Here is a 17,835-nt window from a genome sequence, read left to right as displayed (position 1 = left end):
TCCATCTTGTTGATAACGTGTAGCTGACATTAAATACACCCACACCACATCGAGTTTTAGGGGAAAATATGATCACAGTTCTTATAAATAGCCTCTTAAGAGTGTATGGTTCTCCCCTGTGTTCAGTGCTCCCTTTAGCCACAGCAGCAGAAATAGCGTTAACAGCTGACAAAACTTTTTTTTTTTTAAACGTGGGTGCTGTTTTGAGGCCACAGCGCCGAGGGATGGAGGAGCGGGGGCTTGTGGGAGATGTAGTTCCTGCCCGGCCTTCGCCGCCCCTCCGCGAGCGTACTGAATTCCGGGAAGTGAGCGGCTTTCAGACCCGAGCCAGGGAGCGCACCGCCGGAGCCCGGGCGCTCTGCTTTTGTGCCAGCGAGATCCGGACACGCGTGGCCGTGGCGAGCCGTGGAACGCGAACTGGAACTCGAGAGGGGGACCCGAGAAACCGCGAGTACGGCCGGCGCTGCCTGCATGCGCTTTTTATACCCAGGTATGGAGGGGTCACCACTGAGCCCCTCGCTACTTTGTTTTGAGCCCCCGCGGTGTCGATACGATTTTGAATTTCAGATTTTATTTCAGGCTGTTGGCTGCTGGGGACGCCTTTTTTTTCCACCGAAGTTGCGTGGGACGTTTTCATGAGTGGAAACATTTCGCTGATATAAGCGAATAATATTTATAGGTGTAGACGCGTTTGCTTGTTCGTCGTGTTGCATGGATGTTGTTTTAGTTGTTGTTGTTGTTGTTTTTAATTTTAAAACTTCTTTTTTTTAACGGGATCTGTTGAGATCCAGTCGCTTTTGCTCATGGCGTGAAAAAGCTGCCTTTATTTTCTGCACGGCGCGGAACCTCTCTCCGGAGAAGGGGGCGCGGGATGGGTTTTTCTGAGGGACCGCTAAAGAAACTGTTCGAAGAAAGTGGGAAAAGTCGAACCGCGGGAGCTTTTTTGAGAGTCTCTTTTTGAAAAAAATAATAATTTAAGTTGAGCTCTGCGCGACTCTAAGTGAGTTTTGCTTTCAGTTTCTCAAACGATCAGCGCGAATCGACCCCAGAGTTGTGCGGGGAAGTGGATCAAATACGTAAAGATTAAATACGCATCGCGTAGTACTGCCTTTCTGTTGTGCAGAACCAGGCACTGCAGTTATACGATGGGCTGCTCGTATCTTAAAACCTGCTGCTGATTTAAAGAATCGCGGAGAACCCGCTGGTGGACAAGAGCTGTGCCAGTTTGGTCATTATCGCACCGCACTGGCCAGTGAGGTTTGGTCATTATCGCACCGCGCTGGCCAGTGAGGTTTGGTCATTATCGCACCGCACTGGCCAGTGAGGTTTGGTCATTATCGCACCGCGCTGGACAGTGAGGTTTGGTCATTATCGCACCGCGCTGGCCAGTGAGGTTTGGTCATTATCGCACCGCACTGGCCAGTGAGGTTTGGTCATTATCGCACCGCGCTGGACAGTGAGGTTTGTTCATTATCGCACCGCACTGGACAGTGAGGTTTGGTCATCAACACACCGCGCTGAACAGCGAAGTTTGGTCATTAAACTAGCATACAGGGCAGTGGAATGTGGTCATTATCGCACCGCGCTGGACAGGGCAGTTTGGCATTTGGCACATCATTGACATCCATCCATTTCCTAATTGCTGAGCCCAGTTCAGGGTCGTGGGGCAGCAGGCAACAGGAACAAGGCAGGACACGCCCTGGACAGGACGCTAGTGTATCACAGGACACACACACTCACACCTGGGCCAAGTTTCCCAGAAGACAGTTAACCCACCAGCATGTCTCTGGGCTGTGGGAGGAAACCCAAGTGAACCTGGAGAGAACATGCAGACTCCACACAGACAGCACCCCAGGCACTGACCCCTGGAGCCCAGCGCTGTGTAGTAGCCGCAGCGCCACAACTCTGGCCATCACTGACCCGCGCGACTGGTAACGTCATCGCCCCCCCCCGTATCCGGACACGGGACTGAGTGAAGCCGATGGATGGTGCAGGGCTTGTCCAAGCGGTTTTCAGGCAGGGGTCGAAGGTCGCGGAAGCAGGGCGCACCCCCCCCTGACGCCTCCTTCCTTTCAGGTGCCCGTGCCGGAGCAGAGGTCCCAGTCCGCTGCCGATTCCCAGAGTCCTGCCGGGGCAGGCATGCTGGGGCTGGGAGACGCGGTCACCTGCTGCGCCCCGCACTGCCCCAACTCCGCCCGCCCCCCGGGGGGCGCCCCCGACCCCCTCCTGCACCCCTTCCCGCCGCGGGGCTCCCGGCTGTTCCAGCTGTGGGAGGGCATGGTGGGGCGCGCCCCCCTGCCCCCGCAGCCCCGGCTCTGCTCCCTGCACTTCACGCCGGACCAGTGGGAGGCGCGCCGCCGCGACGCCGGCCTGGGCCCCGCGAGGAGGAGGCTGAAGAAGAGCGCGCTGCCCTCCCGCTTCTTCGACAGCGACGGCGAGGAGTACGAGATGGTAACCGCGCCGCGCCGGGTCGCTCGGGGGCCGATGGGTGGGCGGGCCAGTCGAGCGATTGATGTGTTGGCAGGGTGACTTGATGGGCTGATCTACTGATAGACTGATGTACTGGTGGGCCGATGGGGAAATAGATTGACGGATGGATGAGCTAGTTGGCGGCTCCACAATCCTGCTCTGGCAGGTCCTCAGCATCCCAGTTAAACAATCAGCCTCTCCAGTTAGGCTGTGTTAATGACGTCTCGATCCAGCAGAACTAGACCGAGCCCTGTTAGGTACGTTCCCAATGGAGCAGACACACAGAGAATGGATGGATTTTTCCTTTCGCCTCGCTCCTCCCTGCTTCCTCCCAGGCCCCGGCCGGGAAGCGCTCGTGTCCGCGGCCGACGGTCAGCGATCAGCGCTCTGTCCCTCTCGTCCTCTGCAGGTGCCGATCACCGTCCCGGACAGCCCGGAAGAGGACAGCACCAGGGCCGCTGGGCTGGACGATTCTCCAGTGAGTCGCGCTCGGGCTGTTTACTGTGCTGTTGGAAAGGTCGTGGCTGGGCTTCTCAAGTGTTCCTACAGCCATTCTCCTCCCTTACAAAAAACATACACGTGGTGTAGCGTGGTAAAAACACAGTGAGATCAGGGTGAAAACATAGTACAGAGCAGTAAAGCCCAGTGAATTCAGGGTAAAAACACAGTACAGTGCAGTAAAGCCCAGTGAGATCAGGGTAAAAACACAGTACAGTGCAGTAAAGCCCAGTGAGATCAGGGTAAAAACACAGTACAGAGCAGTAAATCCCAGTGAGATCAGGGTGAAAGCACAGTCACGGTGCAGTAAATCCCAGTGAGATCAGGGTGAAAACACAGTACAATGCCATAATGGGAAGTTATGGTAAGAGCCCATTAATACTGACTGAATATGAGAACCCACAGCAGAACAGAGTAAAGGTAAAAAGAAAAATGAGTAAAAAATGAGCTTGGTTTCTTACCAGCATCCCAAAAACCCTCAACTCTCCCGACTCATGGAAATCATTTCCTTGTTCCGCGCAGGCAGATTGTGAGCCAGCTGCACCGCAAGGCTCGGGGGTCCTGGCTCCAGCTGACGATGGGGACCCCCGGACCGGGCTGGCCAGCCAGAGCGCCCCGGGCCGGAGCGTGCCGGGAGACGACACGCACCACGAGCCGTCATCCCCGCAGGGCTCGGGGCTCCTCGCCGCCGACGACGGCGACATCTGGAGCGAGCTGGACGAGCTCCTCAGTCCCCAGAGCCAGATGCTTGCCGACGGCGAAGATTCCCGCGCCCTGGATCCAGAGTCCTGGCCCAGCAAGTCCTTGTCTCCCTGGCTCCTGGCTCCCGCCGACGACATCTGGACCGAGCTGGACGAGCTCTTCAGCCGCCAGAGCCAGATGTTTGCGGAGGACGAGGACTCCGGCACCACCGACCCAGAGGTCGGGCCCGGCGAGAGTTCGTCCGTGCGCCCCGACTGCGAGCCGGCCTCGCCGCGAGGCTCGGGGGTCCTCTCTGCCGCCCGCGCCGACGAGCCCCGGCTGGGGCCGGACCCCCCCTCCGCTCCGCAGGGCCAGGCCGGCGCCGAAGACAGGAAGCACTGCGCTGCCCGCACAGCGGATCCAGAGGAGCGGCCCGGGGAGACATCGCTTGCGCACCCAGATTGCGAGCCGGACTCCGGGGTCCGCCAGCCTGCGTCCGACGGCGAGGACGCCAAGATGAGTCCGGACCAGACGAGTCCGGACCGCACCACCGCCGCAGGCACAGAGCACTACACATCGACAGACAGCCCCCCGGGGGCACCGGACAGCGGAGGACCGCGGGGGGGCCGCACGCCGGCCAAGGACAGGGCTCGGAAGACAAGCAGACTCCGGTGTCACTTCTGCGGGGCCACGTTCCCCAGGGCCCACCACCTGGGGTCCCACCTGCGGGCCCACCGCGCCCTCCCGCTCCGCTGCGGGCTCTGCGGGCTCCAGGCCCCGAGCTACTGGAAGCTCAACCTGCACCTGGAGCAGCACGGCGCGGGGCCAGGGGCCGAGGCTGAGGTGACGTCGTCGGCGAGGCCCGCCGCGCCGGCCCGCTCTCCCGCCGGCTCCCCGCGCTCCCGGAGCCGGAGCCCCGCGGAGGGCGTCCCGCAGCGCGCGTCCGCGGACAGCTCCACGGAGCCGGCCCGGGCCAGGAGCAGGGGGGCGCCCAGGGGCCTGGCGGGCAGTCTCGCGGGGAAGAAGGGCGCCCACGGGTGTCACTTCTGCGGAGCCACCTTCTCCAAGGCCGAGAACCTGGGCTCGCACCTGCGGGCCCACCGGGCCCTGCCGCTCCGCTGCGAGCACTGCGGGCTCCGGGCCCCCAGCCTCTGGAAGCTCAACCAGCACCTGCAGGGGCCCCAGACAGGAGGGCCCCCCCCCAGCGGGGGCCGGCGGGCCGCCTGCAGCGCCGGGGCGGAGGCCCAGCCCTGGGCGGCGCCCGAGCGGCGCGCGTCGGCGGGGGAGCGCGGGGCGAGCGGAGATCTGCCCGGGAATTCGGCTCCGAGGAAGGCCGGGTGCAGGTGTCACTTCTGCGGAGCAGTCTTCAGCAGAGCCGAGAACCTGGGCTCCCACCTGCGGGCCCACCGCGCCCTCCCGCTCGGGTGCGAGCTCTGCGGGCTCCGGGCCCCCAGCCTCTGGAAGCTCAACCAGCACCTGCTGACCCACGGGGCGGACGAGCCCTTGCCCGCTGGGGCTGGGACCGGCACGCCCCAGGCGGGGCGCCCCTCGGGGCCCCAGAGGCAGACGGGCGCCGCGCCCCGCGGGCTTGCCGGGCGCCCCCCGGAGGAAGCGGATTCCAGCACGAGGGCTCCGGGCCTCGCCAACGGAGGACCGGCCCGGAAGAGGGCCAGCGCCAGGTGTAACTTCTGCGGCGCGGGCCACTCCAGCCCGCTGGGCCTGAGGGCGCACCTGCAGGTGCACCGCGCCCTGCCGCTGCTCTGCCGGCGCTGCGGGTTCGAGGCCGGGGACCACTGGGGTCTCAACCGCCACCTGAGGAGGCACCGGAAGGGGGAGTCTCTCCCCAGCGGCGCCGCCGACTCCACGGGCCCGCGGGCCCGGCCCCCCGAGGCGGCGCTGTCCTGTCCGGACTGCGGCAGGGCGTTCCGGACCCCCTTCTGGCTCGCCATGCACTCGCAGGCCCACCTGCCCAGCTGGCAGGAAGCGCAGAAGAGGGCGCTGATCCGGAGGAAGGCTGCGTCCGGCGGGGGCTCGCCCATCCTGCTGGGGAGCTTCTCCGTCCTCAACCGGGTCCCTCTCTTCCGCTCGGGCGCCCCAGAGTCCCAAGAGCGGGGCCCCATGTCCTTCCCGCCAGATGCCCCCCCCCCGCAGCCCCGCCATCCTGAGAATGAGCTCGGACGGCCAGGTGGGAGGACCGAAGCCCCAGCTGCCCCGACTCCGCCGGAGACCCCTGAGCCGGACGGGTTTTCCACCCACGATCCACGGAGCTCCACAGAAACATCCAGACCCCCGCCCCGGGAGTCCTCTCCGCCCCAGGACCCGGAGGCACAAGCCCCAGGAAAGATCCTCCTGCTGGATCCCGGCTTCCTCGGGAGACCGGACCAGCCGGCCCCGGGGGGCCACGCCTTCGTCAAGCAGGCCTACCTGTCGGAGCGCGAGCGGGCTTCGGCGGCGCCTCTGACCCCCCTGGGAGACTCCGGCACGGATGACCCTCCGGACCGCAGCGGGCCCCGGGAGCCGGCGGGCTCGTCCGGCCGGGCTGCGCCCCGGGCCCCAGCGCGGCGCCCCTGCCCGGACTGCGGCGCCCTCTTCACCGTGCCCTGCTCCCTGGCGCTGCACTGGCGCCGGCGGCCGCGGCGGCCCCGGCGCCACGCCTGCTGGTGCGGCCTGTCCTGCCCCGGCCTGCTCCGGCTGCTCCGGCACCAGCTGGCGCACGTCCGGGACGCCAACTACATCTGCTGCGGCTGCGGCCAGGCGGTGCGGGGCGGCGCCCGGCTGGTCAGGCACTGGCGCAGGCACGGCCCCCCGGGGGCGCCCCTGACCTGCGTGTGCGGGGTCGCCTTCAAGAGGATCTCCAGCTTCGTGTGGCACCTGCTGAGAAACGCGGGAGGGTCCCCCGGCGGCCCCGGTCAGGGCACCCCTTTTCTAGCCAACCAGCGCTGACCGCTAGAGACACCCCAGCTAGAAAACGGATTGAATTCAGACACACTTTAATGACCTTTGCGTATCGCATTTTGCAAATGTTTTCCTGCGATATACCATGGTAAAAGCAATAAAGTACAGTACAGAGCAATAAAGCCCAGTGAGATCGGGGTAAAAGCACAGTACAGTGCAGTAAAGCCCAGTGAGATCAGGGTGAAAACACAGTACGGTGCAGTAAATCATAGTGAGATCAGGGTAAAAGCACAGTATGGTGCCGTAAAGCCCAGTGAGATCGGGGTAAAAGCACAGTACAGAGGCAGTATAGCCCAGTGAGATCAGGGTAGAAGCACGGTACAGTGCAGTGAAATCCAGTGAGATCAGGGTAGAAGCAAGGTATGCTGCAGTAAAGTCCAATGAGACCAGGGTAAAGGCACAGAGAAATTTGGTTAATTAAAGCATGATATAAATGTGGGGAATTTATGACCATGTAAATGCGTTATGCTTTCATGGTGAAACTGTGTTGTAAATTGCAGAATTACCATGATTACTTTTCACATGGTTATTTCTGCACTAATAAGTATACATGTTTTAGATACTTATTGTATATGATGTATATTCGACCTGCTATACTATATGACTGTATTGGCTATACAGTGTCTGTATTGTGATCTGTTACTGAGCAGATGGATACAGGAGTGCTGGCTTTAACACAGAGCACAGGCAGTGACTCTTCATGTTGCAGCCCTGTGTTGTCCGACTCTTGTGAAGGTCTCACGACTGGCCTGGTGTAGTCGCAGGTTGAGCTCTGAGGTTCCAGGTTTGAGGCCTGGGTCACCTCGCTGTCCGTCTGTGACCCGGTGTCCCCAAGCGGCAACACCCCTCCAGCCGAGTGAAGGGTGGGGTGAGTTGGGGACCCCCTGTGGGCTCTCGGGGTCAGGTCTGGAGCTGAGCAGGCTATTCTGGAAACAGGGGCGAAGATGGCAAAATAACACGGGTTCGCAATTCAGTTGAGCTCAAGCCCATGCAGTAGAAGGGACATGCATTGCATCTCAGCCATGTCCTGATAGCTTGGATTTTCCCAGTTCTGCTCCATGGAAACTCTGTGCCAACTAAACCATGTTTGTTTGGTTCATTAAGCTCTTTAACTGAACCATGTGTTTGTAGTTTTAAAGTCGGTTCAGATCTTCAGCAGCAGAGTGAGGTTAGGAATTGGCTTGAACCCTGTGCCAGGGGCTGAATACCAGCTGTCTTCTCCATATGCTTCAGGGACTTGGCTGAATGTCACATTCCAGCACAGAAAAGACCTGCGTGTTGAACAGGGTGGGTCTCACTGATGAAAATAAAAGCTGTTTAGGAAACTATAGGGGAGCAACGATTTTAAACCAAGACAGAACTAAGTTCTGCTCATTCTATTTCTTGGAAATGACACACAGAAAAGAGTCCTGAGTGCAGGAACCAGCTAAAAACAGTTGGTTTGGTTAAGGGTTCTAATCGATGAAGTGTTGGACTGAAGACACAGGGGGACTTCAGGAGCAGGACTGGGAAACTTGATTTGTAGATTCACTGGGATGCTGCGCAGGACGCCGCGGTCAGGTTCTCTAACGGAGGCAGTAGCTCAGAAAGAGCTGCGCTCCCGACGGCGCTGCGCCGGAAATGGATCCGCGGAGGAGAGCAGGAGGATGTGGTCATGTTGGGGCAGAATTAAAGTGGAACATCTGAATCTTAAAAATAGGAAATAGGAAATATAGGAAATAGAAAATAGATTTTTTTTTTGTACATATTGCAGAAATGTTTTTTTTTTAAATTGAGACAAATGTCTACAGAGGGGTGCAGGGGTCAGCATTGCTGCCTTGCAGCGCTGGGGTCCTGGGTTCAATCCCTGTCTGTGTGGAGTCTGCATGTTCTCCCCACGTTCTCGTGGGTCTCCTCCGGGTGCTCCAGTTTCCTCCCACAGTCCAGAGACATGCTGCTGGTTTTAATTGGCCTGGGTGTCTGTGTGTGCCCAGTGATGGACTGGCGTCCCCATCCAGGGTGTACCCCAACTTGCGCCTTTTGCTTCACAGCTTACCTGCGCCCCTGTACTGGATAAGCGGATCCAGGAAAATGGATGGGGGTTCAGACAGATTGATTCCTTTATTTATTTAATTCCTTAATTCCTCTGTTTGTCAATGCATTTGTCTCTAGGTCACTTTAAACAACTCTTCTTACCAGCGATGATAAGCATAAATACATAGACAAAAACAAACACAGTGTAACCAAGAGTATTATTCACTAATTTATAAAGTGTGAGTTATTACTAATCGCATATTGATGGTTAATATGTCCCAGTGTGTCACTCTCCTCCCCTTCCTTGGACACTCATCACTGCCAGCGGGATGTTCTATGAAAGATTGGATTTATGATGAAGAGTGAGACTTCTTGTGTTGAACAAGGTTTTATTGTTGATTAAAATAAAGGGTTCAGGCCAGTCAACAGGTATTCCTTCTGTTCTTGCTGACTCTAAGGATAACTTGTGTTCTATATTTGTTTCTGTCTTGGATAAAAGCACCGTTCAATCCTCTGTTGTTTTTAAGACCAAGCAGAACTCGCACTGGATATTGGGATATATGATCATTAATTCACTCTGACTGTTACACAGAGACAAAAAAAAAATTACTGAAGAAACGGCACTATGTCTGTATGGGTAGTATCTCTACACATATCTGCTGTACATTTGGATATACGTTATATGTATTATTTTGTTCACTGAAGTTAAACGTCCCTCAAAAACCTTTTAATTTGTCCAGTCCTGGTCCTGGAGGGTCAGTCAGTGTGTCTGCAGGGCTGTCCAGTCCTGGTCCTGGAGGGCTGGACCTAGAGGTGACTCGAAATACTGTTGCTAAGAATACTGTCCTGCATCCTTGGTTGTTTTTTTGGGGAGGATTCAGATCCTCATTCCGGTAGGAACCTCCCTCAGCAGCACGGTCTTGTGGCAGGAGCTGGGGGCTGGATGCCGTCTCCGAGTCCAGCGCTCCAGTGCTCCCAGTCTGCAGGAAACTGGGTGGGTAGAAAGTGGAAAAATACAAGTAAGGAACTTAGCTTTGTATCTCTCAAACCATGATTGGCTGACCTTGAAGTCTCTCAAACCGTGATTGGCTGACCTTGAAGTCTCTCAAACCGTGATTGGCTGACCTTGAAGTCTCTCAAACCATGATTGGCTGACCTTGAAGTCTCTCAAACCGTGATTGGCTGAAATTGAAGTCACTCAAACCATGATTGGTTGACCATGATGTCTGTCTCAAGTCATGATTGGTTGACCTTGATATTTCTCAAGCATTGATTGGCTCATTTTGATCTCTCTCAAGCCATGATTGGCCTACTGTTGAGGCTCTCTAGTTCCTCATCTAGTAGAGGTGGAGCCCCTACAGCTCGGTTTCCAGTTTGAGCCAGAATCATGTGACTCTCTGGATGGGACCAATGGTGGGGGAAGGTGGCTCAGAGCTGCCCCTTAGTGGAGGGAGCTGGGATGAGCAGGCCAGGGTGTTCCGCCTGTTACCTGCGAGAGCCGGACTGCCCCTCCTGTCGGCACTAACGCTCCTCTCTGGAGGGTCAGGGACCCGCCCCTACCCATCCCTGTTCTGCTTCCCGCTGACCCGTGGGAGAAGCTCGGAAAATAAATAGCGAATCCAAGCAACAAGGGGCGGGAAGGAGGAGGAGCCAGTTCAGCACGAGATCTGGAGCGAAGCTGGGAGCCAGCGACATGTATCAGAAATTACATTCATCGGTGGTCCTGTAGGGGGCGTTGTGGAGCTAACTTTGGCCACAGGTTCTAAAGTCTGTGCTGGATGACTTCAGCATGTTAGAAATGACTTCAAAATCTGGTCACCACCTGGAGCCCAGAATCTTACTACTGCTTTGGTAAAATGGCGGAAGAAATTTTGGGTCACAGCAGACATCTTGTACATATTTGAAGTGGCTTAATGATATAAATATATACTTCAGAGAAGCCTCGATTTCACAAAATTAAGAAATTGTTTAATAACAGACCTTTACTGGCATAAATATCAAGCTTTGTTAGTAAAAACAAGAATCGAGCTCCCCATTCAGTGTTTGGAGACGTCTGGGAGCTGTAGTCCCACAGTTTTGTCGCACCGGAAGTAACGGCTCCCGCAAGGGTTGCTGGGAGATGTAGTCGTGGTTTAAACACCGCCCTCCACACCCCACCTCCCCTCTTGACAGGAAGATGGTGAGGGAACAGGAAGAGACGCGGAGAGACTGCACGCAATAAAGGCTGCCTGGCTTGAGTTGGTAAAAGAACAACAAGGTCGTTTATTTACTCACTTTTATTTTTTAGATATGAATATATCAGCGTGCACCTACTTCAGTTGGCTTTCTCAGAGGCAGCCTTTTGGCGCTGAAATGCGAGACGCATTACCATCTCTCTGGCTAACTCAGGGCATCAGCTTGCATTACGTCAGTTTGCGACACAGGCAACGTGGGGGTCTTTTTTGAGCACGAAAATACCTCCGAGAATTTGTTTTCTTTAAGTTAAAGGTGGGGCAGCGTCTCGCAGCGCAGACGGCTGTCTCATCAAGGTGTACCGTGGGAAAATTGCGGAGCACTTCGGTATGTTTAGCCTCACGTTAGCAACATAATTTACTTCACACGCAGCTCTCATGTGCTTTATCATGGTCTCTCTGGGCTCTACTGCGCTGGGCTGTGCCTTGACCTTATTTCCACTGTGTTTTACCACAGTTTCGCCGTATTTGACCAATATTTGGTGTTCTTCACTGAACTTTAGCCAACAACACTTAACTCCCGATGTTTCCAGGATTTGTAACTTTTATTGGAACTTCTATTTCAGCAATTCTGTGTAAGAGAGTCTGAAATGTTTTCACAAATACGCGCTGTTGCCTTTGTGGCGATTGTTTTTTTTTTTAATATTGACAAATGTGACTTCAGTATTAACAAACTGTGATGGAAAAGTTAGCAGAATCCCATTCATTTGTTTTTCGTACACAGTTTTTTTCCTTGAGTGTTTTTATTTATTTTGTACGTTTGTTTGGACGCTGGGTTTCGCTGTTACCGTCCCGTCAACATCCTCGGCAGCTCCCTTCAAGTAAAAAACGAAAATGACTGGTCTTTTATCGTTTTGTCGTTCCTTGGCTACAACTGCAACTTAACGTCTTCAGACTGAGAAGCCTCCTGCGGTTCAGACACTGCGGTCAGCGCTCTGACTAATGATTACAAATCCACCGATTGATCTGGTTTCATAAAGTCACTTGAATGGCTTTTATTAGATCATACCACCGCTTTTACAACGTAAGAATTATAACCATTGGGTGATCATTGTTTGATCATTAGTAGTTAATTAATCCCAGAATCTCAATGCGTTGCTTCTTGAGAGGAGCCCGGGTATCGGCTTCAACAGCAAGGCTGGGCAGCTTGTTCCACACCCCCACCCCCCTTAAAGTAAAGAAACCTTTACACTCAAGTTCTTCGTTCTTATAAATGTTGCTTTTAAGTTTGCTGCCTTTGCTTTGTTTTATTGTAAAGCACATTGAGGTGACCTGACCAGCACTGTATTATTATTATTATGATGATGATGATGATGAAATGACTTGCCAGGCGAACAGGATGTGTGGTGTGTGTTGAGGAGAACCCCAGATTCCTGCCAGGGGAAGAGCTGCTCACCTGCAGTGTGCTCTGTGTCCAGCAGGGGGCCCTAGTGGGGGCACTGTGAAGAAGACGGGCAAGAGGAGACGCTGGAGAGATGAGCGCTCTTCCTCACTTCCTGTCTGGGCTGCAGTAGGTGAGTCCCTGCCCATCACCTGTGGCCACTGGGTGACAGACAGTAGGTCTTATAGGACATGAGTTCTGGGTTACACTTACTGGCTAAAGGCTTACCTAGAAGACTCTCTGGACTGGGGGTACACCTGTAGGACCACTGTCCTGTAAGAGTCTCTGGACCGGGGGTACCTGTAGGACCACTGTCCTGTAAGAGTCTCTGGACCGGGGGTACCTGTAGGACCACTGTCCTGTAAGAGTCACTGGACCGGGGTACACCTGTAGGACCACTGTCCTGTAAGAGTCACTGGACCGGGGTACACCTGTAGGACCACTGTCCTGTAAGACACTCTGGACTGGGGGTACCTGTAGGACTGGGGGGTGGAAGCTGTTCTAGACCTGCACTGAGGGCGGGGCTTGTTTCAGGTCACCATGGACCCTGTTTCCCAGGTGGGCGTTGCCATGGAATTGGACGAGGTCTCCGCGGAGACGGTGATGGGGGGCGGCGTCGGGGCGGAGGTGGAGCTGCAGGAGGAGGCGGAGAACGGAGACGCGGAGCTGTCGGTCGTGAGTGTCCGGACAAGCAGGGGGCGGGCTTTTCCCGAACAGGCTGCTGGGAGTGATCGTGTGGGGAGATCAGGAAGTGGGGAGAAGGGATATTTGTATTTTTGCTGATGGAGGAAATGTTGTACAGTGTTATGAAAGGTCGCCTGGCGTATTCTGCCAGAAAGCTGTGCGCTGGAGCAGTAAGATCTCCGAGCACGAGAACGGGCCGGGCCAGGAGCTCGTGGCTGTGTTAATATGGAGACCGAATTTCTCAGCTCTGCAGCGCCCTGCTTTTAAATATACGACTGCACGGTTAAACACTGTTGCCGGACCCTTCTGTGCATGTCGTGTGGGCCTTCTCAGTTTGTGAAATTGAAAACAATGAGGTAAACGTCTGCAGTACTTATTATTTCTACTTTTTTAAATATCCACCTTCTGCAATCTGTCCCACACTCTGCAGTCTGGACTGCCTCTGCACCGCTCTGGCCCTGGGCGTTTACCTTAAACAATTTTACTTGTTTAATCATCGAAGTGTCCGGAGGTCTTGTATCAGGATGCACGCCCTGTTAGGAGTTTCTTCGGCCTGCATCAGGAGTCAAGCCTTTTAGTGATGAACTGTTGAGAAGCCCACCAGTCAGGATTTGGTTTCAATTGTGACTTCCTCATCTACTGCTTTTTGCTCTGAATCTCTGTCATTCTTTTCTCCTCCCTGTCTCGCAGGGGCAGAGCCTGATCAGCCAGTGCAGGTGGGACCAACCCAGCCTCCTGGCCGACTCCAGCGAGGAGGAAGACTACAATGGCGTGGCAGAGAGGGGCCAGCGGGATGGATGTCGAGGAAGAGGGGAGAGGCGGCAGGGGCAGGGCAGCGAGGGTGGCGGGGAAGGGGCAGGGGGCAGGACCTCCGATCTGGACGACATCTGGAACACCAGCCCGTCCAGGATGGCGGGGGGGGCGGGCAAGGACGGCTCGTTGTGCTGGGAGTGCGGGAAGAGCTTCGCCACGCTGGAGCAGCTGGTGCTGCACTTCAAGGCTCACAAGGCCGAGATGGTGTGCAACGTGTGCCGCATCACCTTCCGCCGCGTGGTCTCGCTGCGCCTCCACCTGGCCAACGTGCACAGTGACCTGCCTCTGCGCTGCCCCTGCGGCCAGGCCCTCGCCTCCCTGTGGGCCCTCAACCAGCACCTGGCGTCCCACCCGGCCCACTATGCAACCCAGCTCCAGGAGGTAGCACGCCTGGAGAAGAAGAGGCTGAACGGACAGCCGCCAGACGGGTTCCCCTGTCCGGACAGCCAGCAGGGGTCCCCAAAAATGGCCGAGCCGGGGGATGAGGACACCTCGGTATCTCCTCCCCGCCTGGGCGAGGGGCCCGGCGCTCTCTGCACCACCTACGCCGCCTCCTCCGCGGGGGACCACACCTACAACGAAAGCGACGGCGGCGCTGGCCACACGAGGACCTACGCCATTCGCATGCGGCACACCAAGATGGTCACGCTGGGCTTCTCCCCGGAGGACTTGCCCGAAGAAGCCCGGAAGAAGAAGCTCCAGATTTTCATGTTCCGCAATGTCGGCCTCCGCCGCAGCCAGGGGGGAGAGGAGGAGGACGAGGAAGAGACGCAAGTAGGGAAGGGAGTGGGAGCAGAGAGAGTGCCCAAAGAGGAAGAGCAGGAGGTCGCCCTGTCGACGCTTTTTGGGGCTCCGGTGGAGGAAGACGACGACATCAAGCCAGACGTCTCCTCCCTCGTGCCCCCGCTTCCTTCCCCCCGTAAGGAACGGATTCTGGTGAAGCCTGGCGTGCGTCTTGGGATAAAGCAGGAAAGCCCGTCTTCTAGCGGGGACTTGAGCTCGAGCCTGGCCAGCAAGCGGGAGGAGGAGCGGGACGCTCTGGAAGAGGATAGCAGTGACGGAGGGGACAGCCTACCCCCCGGAGACTCGGACTTCAATCCCGAAGGTCTCTCGGGGGCGTCCAGCGACTCCAGCAACCCCAGCAGCAGCAGCTGCAGCAGCGGTAACTCCAGCGGCTCCTCCTACCGCCCCCGGAAGAGGCGGCGGACGCGGAAAGCGAGGAGGATGCCGACACGGGCCGCGAACGGTAGCCGGTCGGCTCCCACCAAGGGTGCCGGTCCGGCCCAGTCTGGCTCCAGCCACTGCGAGCAGTGTGGCGGGCGTCTTCACCAGTCCGCCTACTTCAGGTTCCGCCACATGTTCTGCTGCTCCCAGCGGAAAAAGACCAAGTACCCCTGTGCGGACTGCTCCAGCACCTTCCCCACGGAGCTGGCTCTGCTGGACCACAAGGCCAAGATCCACCACTGCCACACAGTCCGCATGTACGCCTGCGAGTCATGCCGGGAGGTCTTCCCCGACTGTGTCGTGTTCAGGCGCCACACCTGTCCTGGCAAGGCCACCATCTCCCCAGCCCCCCTCCGAACCCCGATCCCTAGCCTTGGGTCACCTGTCTCGGCCCCAACTCCTGGGACGTCGGTCCTGCCTCTCCCAGCCACCCAGTCCCAGGCCAGTTTACCCAGTAACCAAATCTCGAATCCTCCCACTGGGATGTCAACACTAACCCTTAACCCAAGCAGCACCACCCGAACCTCTGTACCGGGTACATTCATCCTGGCCCCTACCTCTGCAACCATGGTGCAGGCCCCTCTTGACAGTAAACTCATAGTAACCTCTGCCTCTGGCATTGCTGCAACACTGGCTCCTGTGCTTAGTAACTCCATGCAAGGCCGTTACACGATGACCACTGCCCCAGCTCCTCTCCAAGGGAATACCACCTATGTTCCTGTTGTGACCAGCCGTATCCCAGTGCTTGCCACTGGTAACCCTATCCCAGCTCCCAGCAGTGCCATTCCAGCCTCAATCCAAGGCTCGGCCATACTCACTCCTGTCCCTGGTAATCCATTCCCATCCTCGATCCAAGGTTCAGCCATCCTAACCACTGTCCACGGTAATCCGAGGACAGTCCCAATCCAAGGATCTGCCATCCTCACTCCTGTTCCTGGTAATCAAATCACAGCTTCAATCCAAAGGTCTACCATCCTCACTTCTGTCCCTGGTAATCCCATCCCTGCCTCAATTCAAGGGTCTGCCATCCTCACTCCTGTCCTTGGTAATCCCAAAACAGCCTCTATCCAAAGGCCTCCGGCCCCTGGCAGTGCCATCCCAACCCCGATCCAAGGAACTGCCATCCTTGCTCCTGTGCCTGGTAACCACATCCCTGCCCCAATCCAAGGATCTACTATCCTTGCTTCTGTGCGTGGTAATCCTGTCCCTGCGCCAATCCAAAGATCTGCCATCCTTACTCCTGTCCCTGGTAATCTCAAACCATCCCCGATCCAAGGGACAGCCATCCTAACTCCTGTCCAAAGTAATCCTAAACCAGCCCCGCTCCCTACGGTCATTGCCCAAGGCACGCCACAGGTCACCCCCTTGCAGAGTGCCCCAACTTTGGCTGCTACTTTGTCAATGGGTAGCACCCTTCCCCGTCTGCCCCTTCCAGGCGTAGTGTTGCCTTCCTCCGGCCAGGAGAAATCGGGGACACAGCCCATGGTGGCCACACTTGTTTTCAGCAATGACATCACGGGTAACAGAGTTGCCAGGGTGGTTTTTCAGACTCAAACCCCTACTGTCCAACCTCAGATGCAGCCGGGCTTGACGGTCCAGGCGGTGCCTCAGCCCCCCGCCCCAAGCCCACAGCCGCTGCCTCACGCCAAGCTCCCGAACGGGCACCCCAGACCACCTCAGGAGCCGCTGAAAATCCTGGCCCTGTATGCGAGCCGCGGCCAGGGCCAGCGCCCAGCGGAGAGGGGCCAGGGGCGGCCGGCCACCTTCAAGTGCCGCGAGTGTGGCGCCAGCTCCCGCCAGCCCTCGCTGGGCATCTGTCACCGCTACCTCCACCGGGGCTGGCGCGGGTACCGCTGCCCGTGCGGCCGGGTCTTCGTGCGGCGGCTCCACCTGCTGCGGCACCAGGTCCAGCACGCCGAGGCCACCCGCTTCGTCTGCGCCCCCTGCGGGCGGACGTTCTCGGGTGCCCAGCGCCTCGCCCGCCACAAGATGGGGAAGGAGGAGAAGGGGGGCAGGAGGGAGCGGCGTCTCTCCACACAGACGCGGCCGGACAAGAAGAGGAAGAGGAGGAGGAAAGGGGTGGCGAGGGCGTGCCGCGCACCCTTCACCTGCGATTGCGGGCAGCCGTTTCGGAGGCCGGCGGCCTTCATGTGGCACAAGATCCAGAACACTCGGCCTCTCAGACGGCCAGCCCGTGCCAGCGTGCCCGTGCCCGGGATCTCCTCTAGTTCAGCCAAGAAGATTGTCTAGTACCTCCCCTTTTGTTTTTGCAATTCTTTTTTTATAATAAAAGATGCAAATGGAAAAGTGAGAAACTTTATCCAGCTCTGCTACTTCAATATATTTGAATCTATGGGCTCTTTGTTAATGAGGTGGCAGGCATGAGGTGAGAAACCGCATGTAGCCTGGACAGTACTGGAAAACCAGGTGGCTGCTGTCAGTGGCGTTCGTGGACCACAAGGCGGTGCTCTTACCTCCGCAGCAGACGTTCTGAACTAGTTCCTCAAGCTCAACGTCTGGTGAGGTGTTAAGACACTGATATTCACTCCTGGTCCTGTAGGGGGCACTGTGTGACCTGGTTTTCATTCCACCCTGCCCTGTTACTGACTTGATATGGATCATCTGGTTATTTACTGGTTCTATATTCCCACTGTTTCTGTTTCTTTGCTCACTGAAGATTATAAATTGGCTGCCAAGCCCTTCCTTGACCAGGAGTGAAAATCACTGTGGGGAACGGATATCCTGATGACCTGGTCAGTAAAGAGCCCAGAACATTGTATGCAACAGTAGGCATGTTCACCCTGGAGTACTAACCAAACCCCATGCTAGGCTGTGCACTCTGTCCTTAAGTTCACTGTTAACCCACCTAGTGCTGCAGTTTCTCTC

At 56.9% G+C, this 17,835-nt stretch overlaps 2 protein-coding genes across 8 annotated transcripts; both read left to right on the top strand.

Annotated features, from left to right (window-relative positions):
* Nucleotides 1-57: 57 nt before the first annotated feature.
* On the top strand, nt 58-9,042 carry LOC138225350 (zinc finger protein 865-like). 4 transcript variants are annotated; one of them, XM_069185277.1, is made up of 4 exons: nt 58-490; nt 2,077-2,441; nt 2,879-2,947; nt 3,490-9,042. In XM_069185277.1, the coding sequence occupies exons 1-4, from the start codon at nt 472-474 to the stop codon at nt 6,589-6,591; spliced, it is 3,555 nt and encodes a 1,184-aa protein (XP_069041378.1). In that variant the 5' UTR covers nt 58-471; the 3' UTR covers nt 6,592-9,042. The 4 variants fall into 4 exon arrangements, with proteins under 4 accessions (XP_069041378.1, XP_069041380.1, XP_069041379.1 ...); XM_069185279.1 differs by having other exon boundaries at nt 59-451; nt 2,077-2,451; XM_069185278.1 differs by having other exon boundaries at nt 59-490; nt 2,077-2,451.
* A 1,724-nt stretch (nt 9,043-10,766) lies between these two features.
* Nucleotides 10,767-17,264, top strand: LOC102693182 (uncharacterized). Of its 4 annotated transcripts, none has more exons than XM_015368854.2 (4): nt 10,767-10,873; nt 12,269-12,361; nt 12,787-12,903; nt 13,603-17,264. In XM_015368854.2, the coding sequence occupies exons 3-4, from the start codon at nt 12,799-12,801 to the stop codon at nt 17,197-17,199; spliced, it is 3,702 nt and encodes a 1,233-aa protein (XP_015224340.2). In that variant the 5' UTR covers nt 10,767-10,873; nt 12,269-12,361; nt 12,787-12,798; the 3' UTR covers nt 17,200-17,264. The 4 variants fall into 4 exon arrangements, with proteins under 4 accessions (XP_015224340.2, XP_015224338.2, XP_015224339.2 ...); XM_015368852.2 differs by having other exon boundaries at nt 12,763-12,903; XM_015368853.2 differs by having other exon boundaries at nt 12,266-12,361; nt 12,763-12,903.
* Nucleotides 17,265-17,835: the final 571 nt, after the last annotated feature.

Source organism: Lepisosteus oculatus, chromosome 27, assembly GCF_040954835.1.
Source record: "Lepisosteus oculatus isolate fLepOcu1 chromosome 27, fLepOcu1.hap2, whole genome shotgun sequence".
NCBI lineage: Eukaryota > Metazoa > Chordata > Actinopteri > Semionotiformes > Lepisosteidae > Lepisosteus > Lepisosteus oculatus.
Note: the sequence above shows the minus strand (reverse complement) of the source record. Positions and strands in the feature narration are given on the sequence as shown.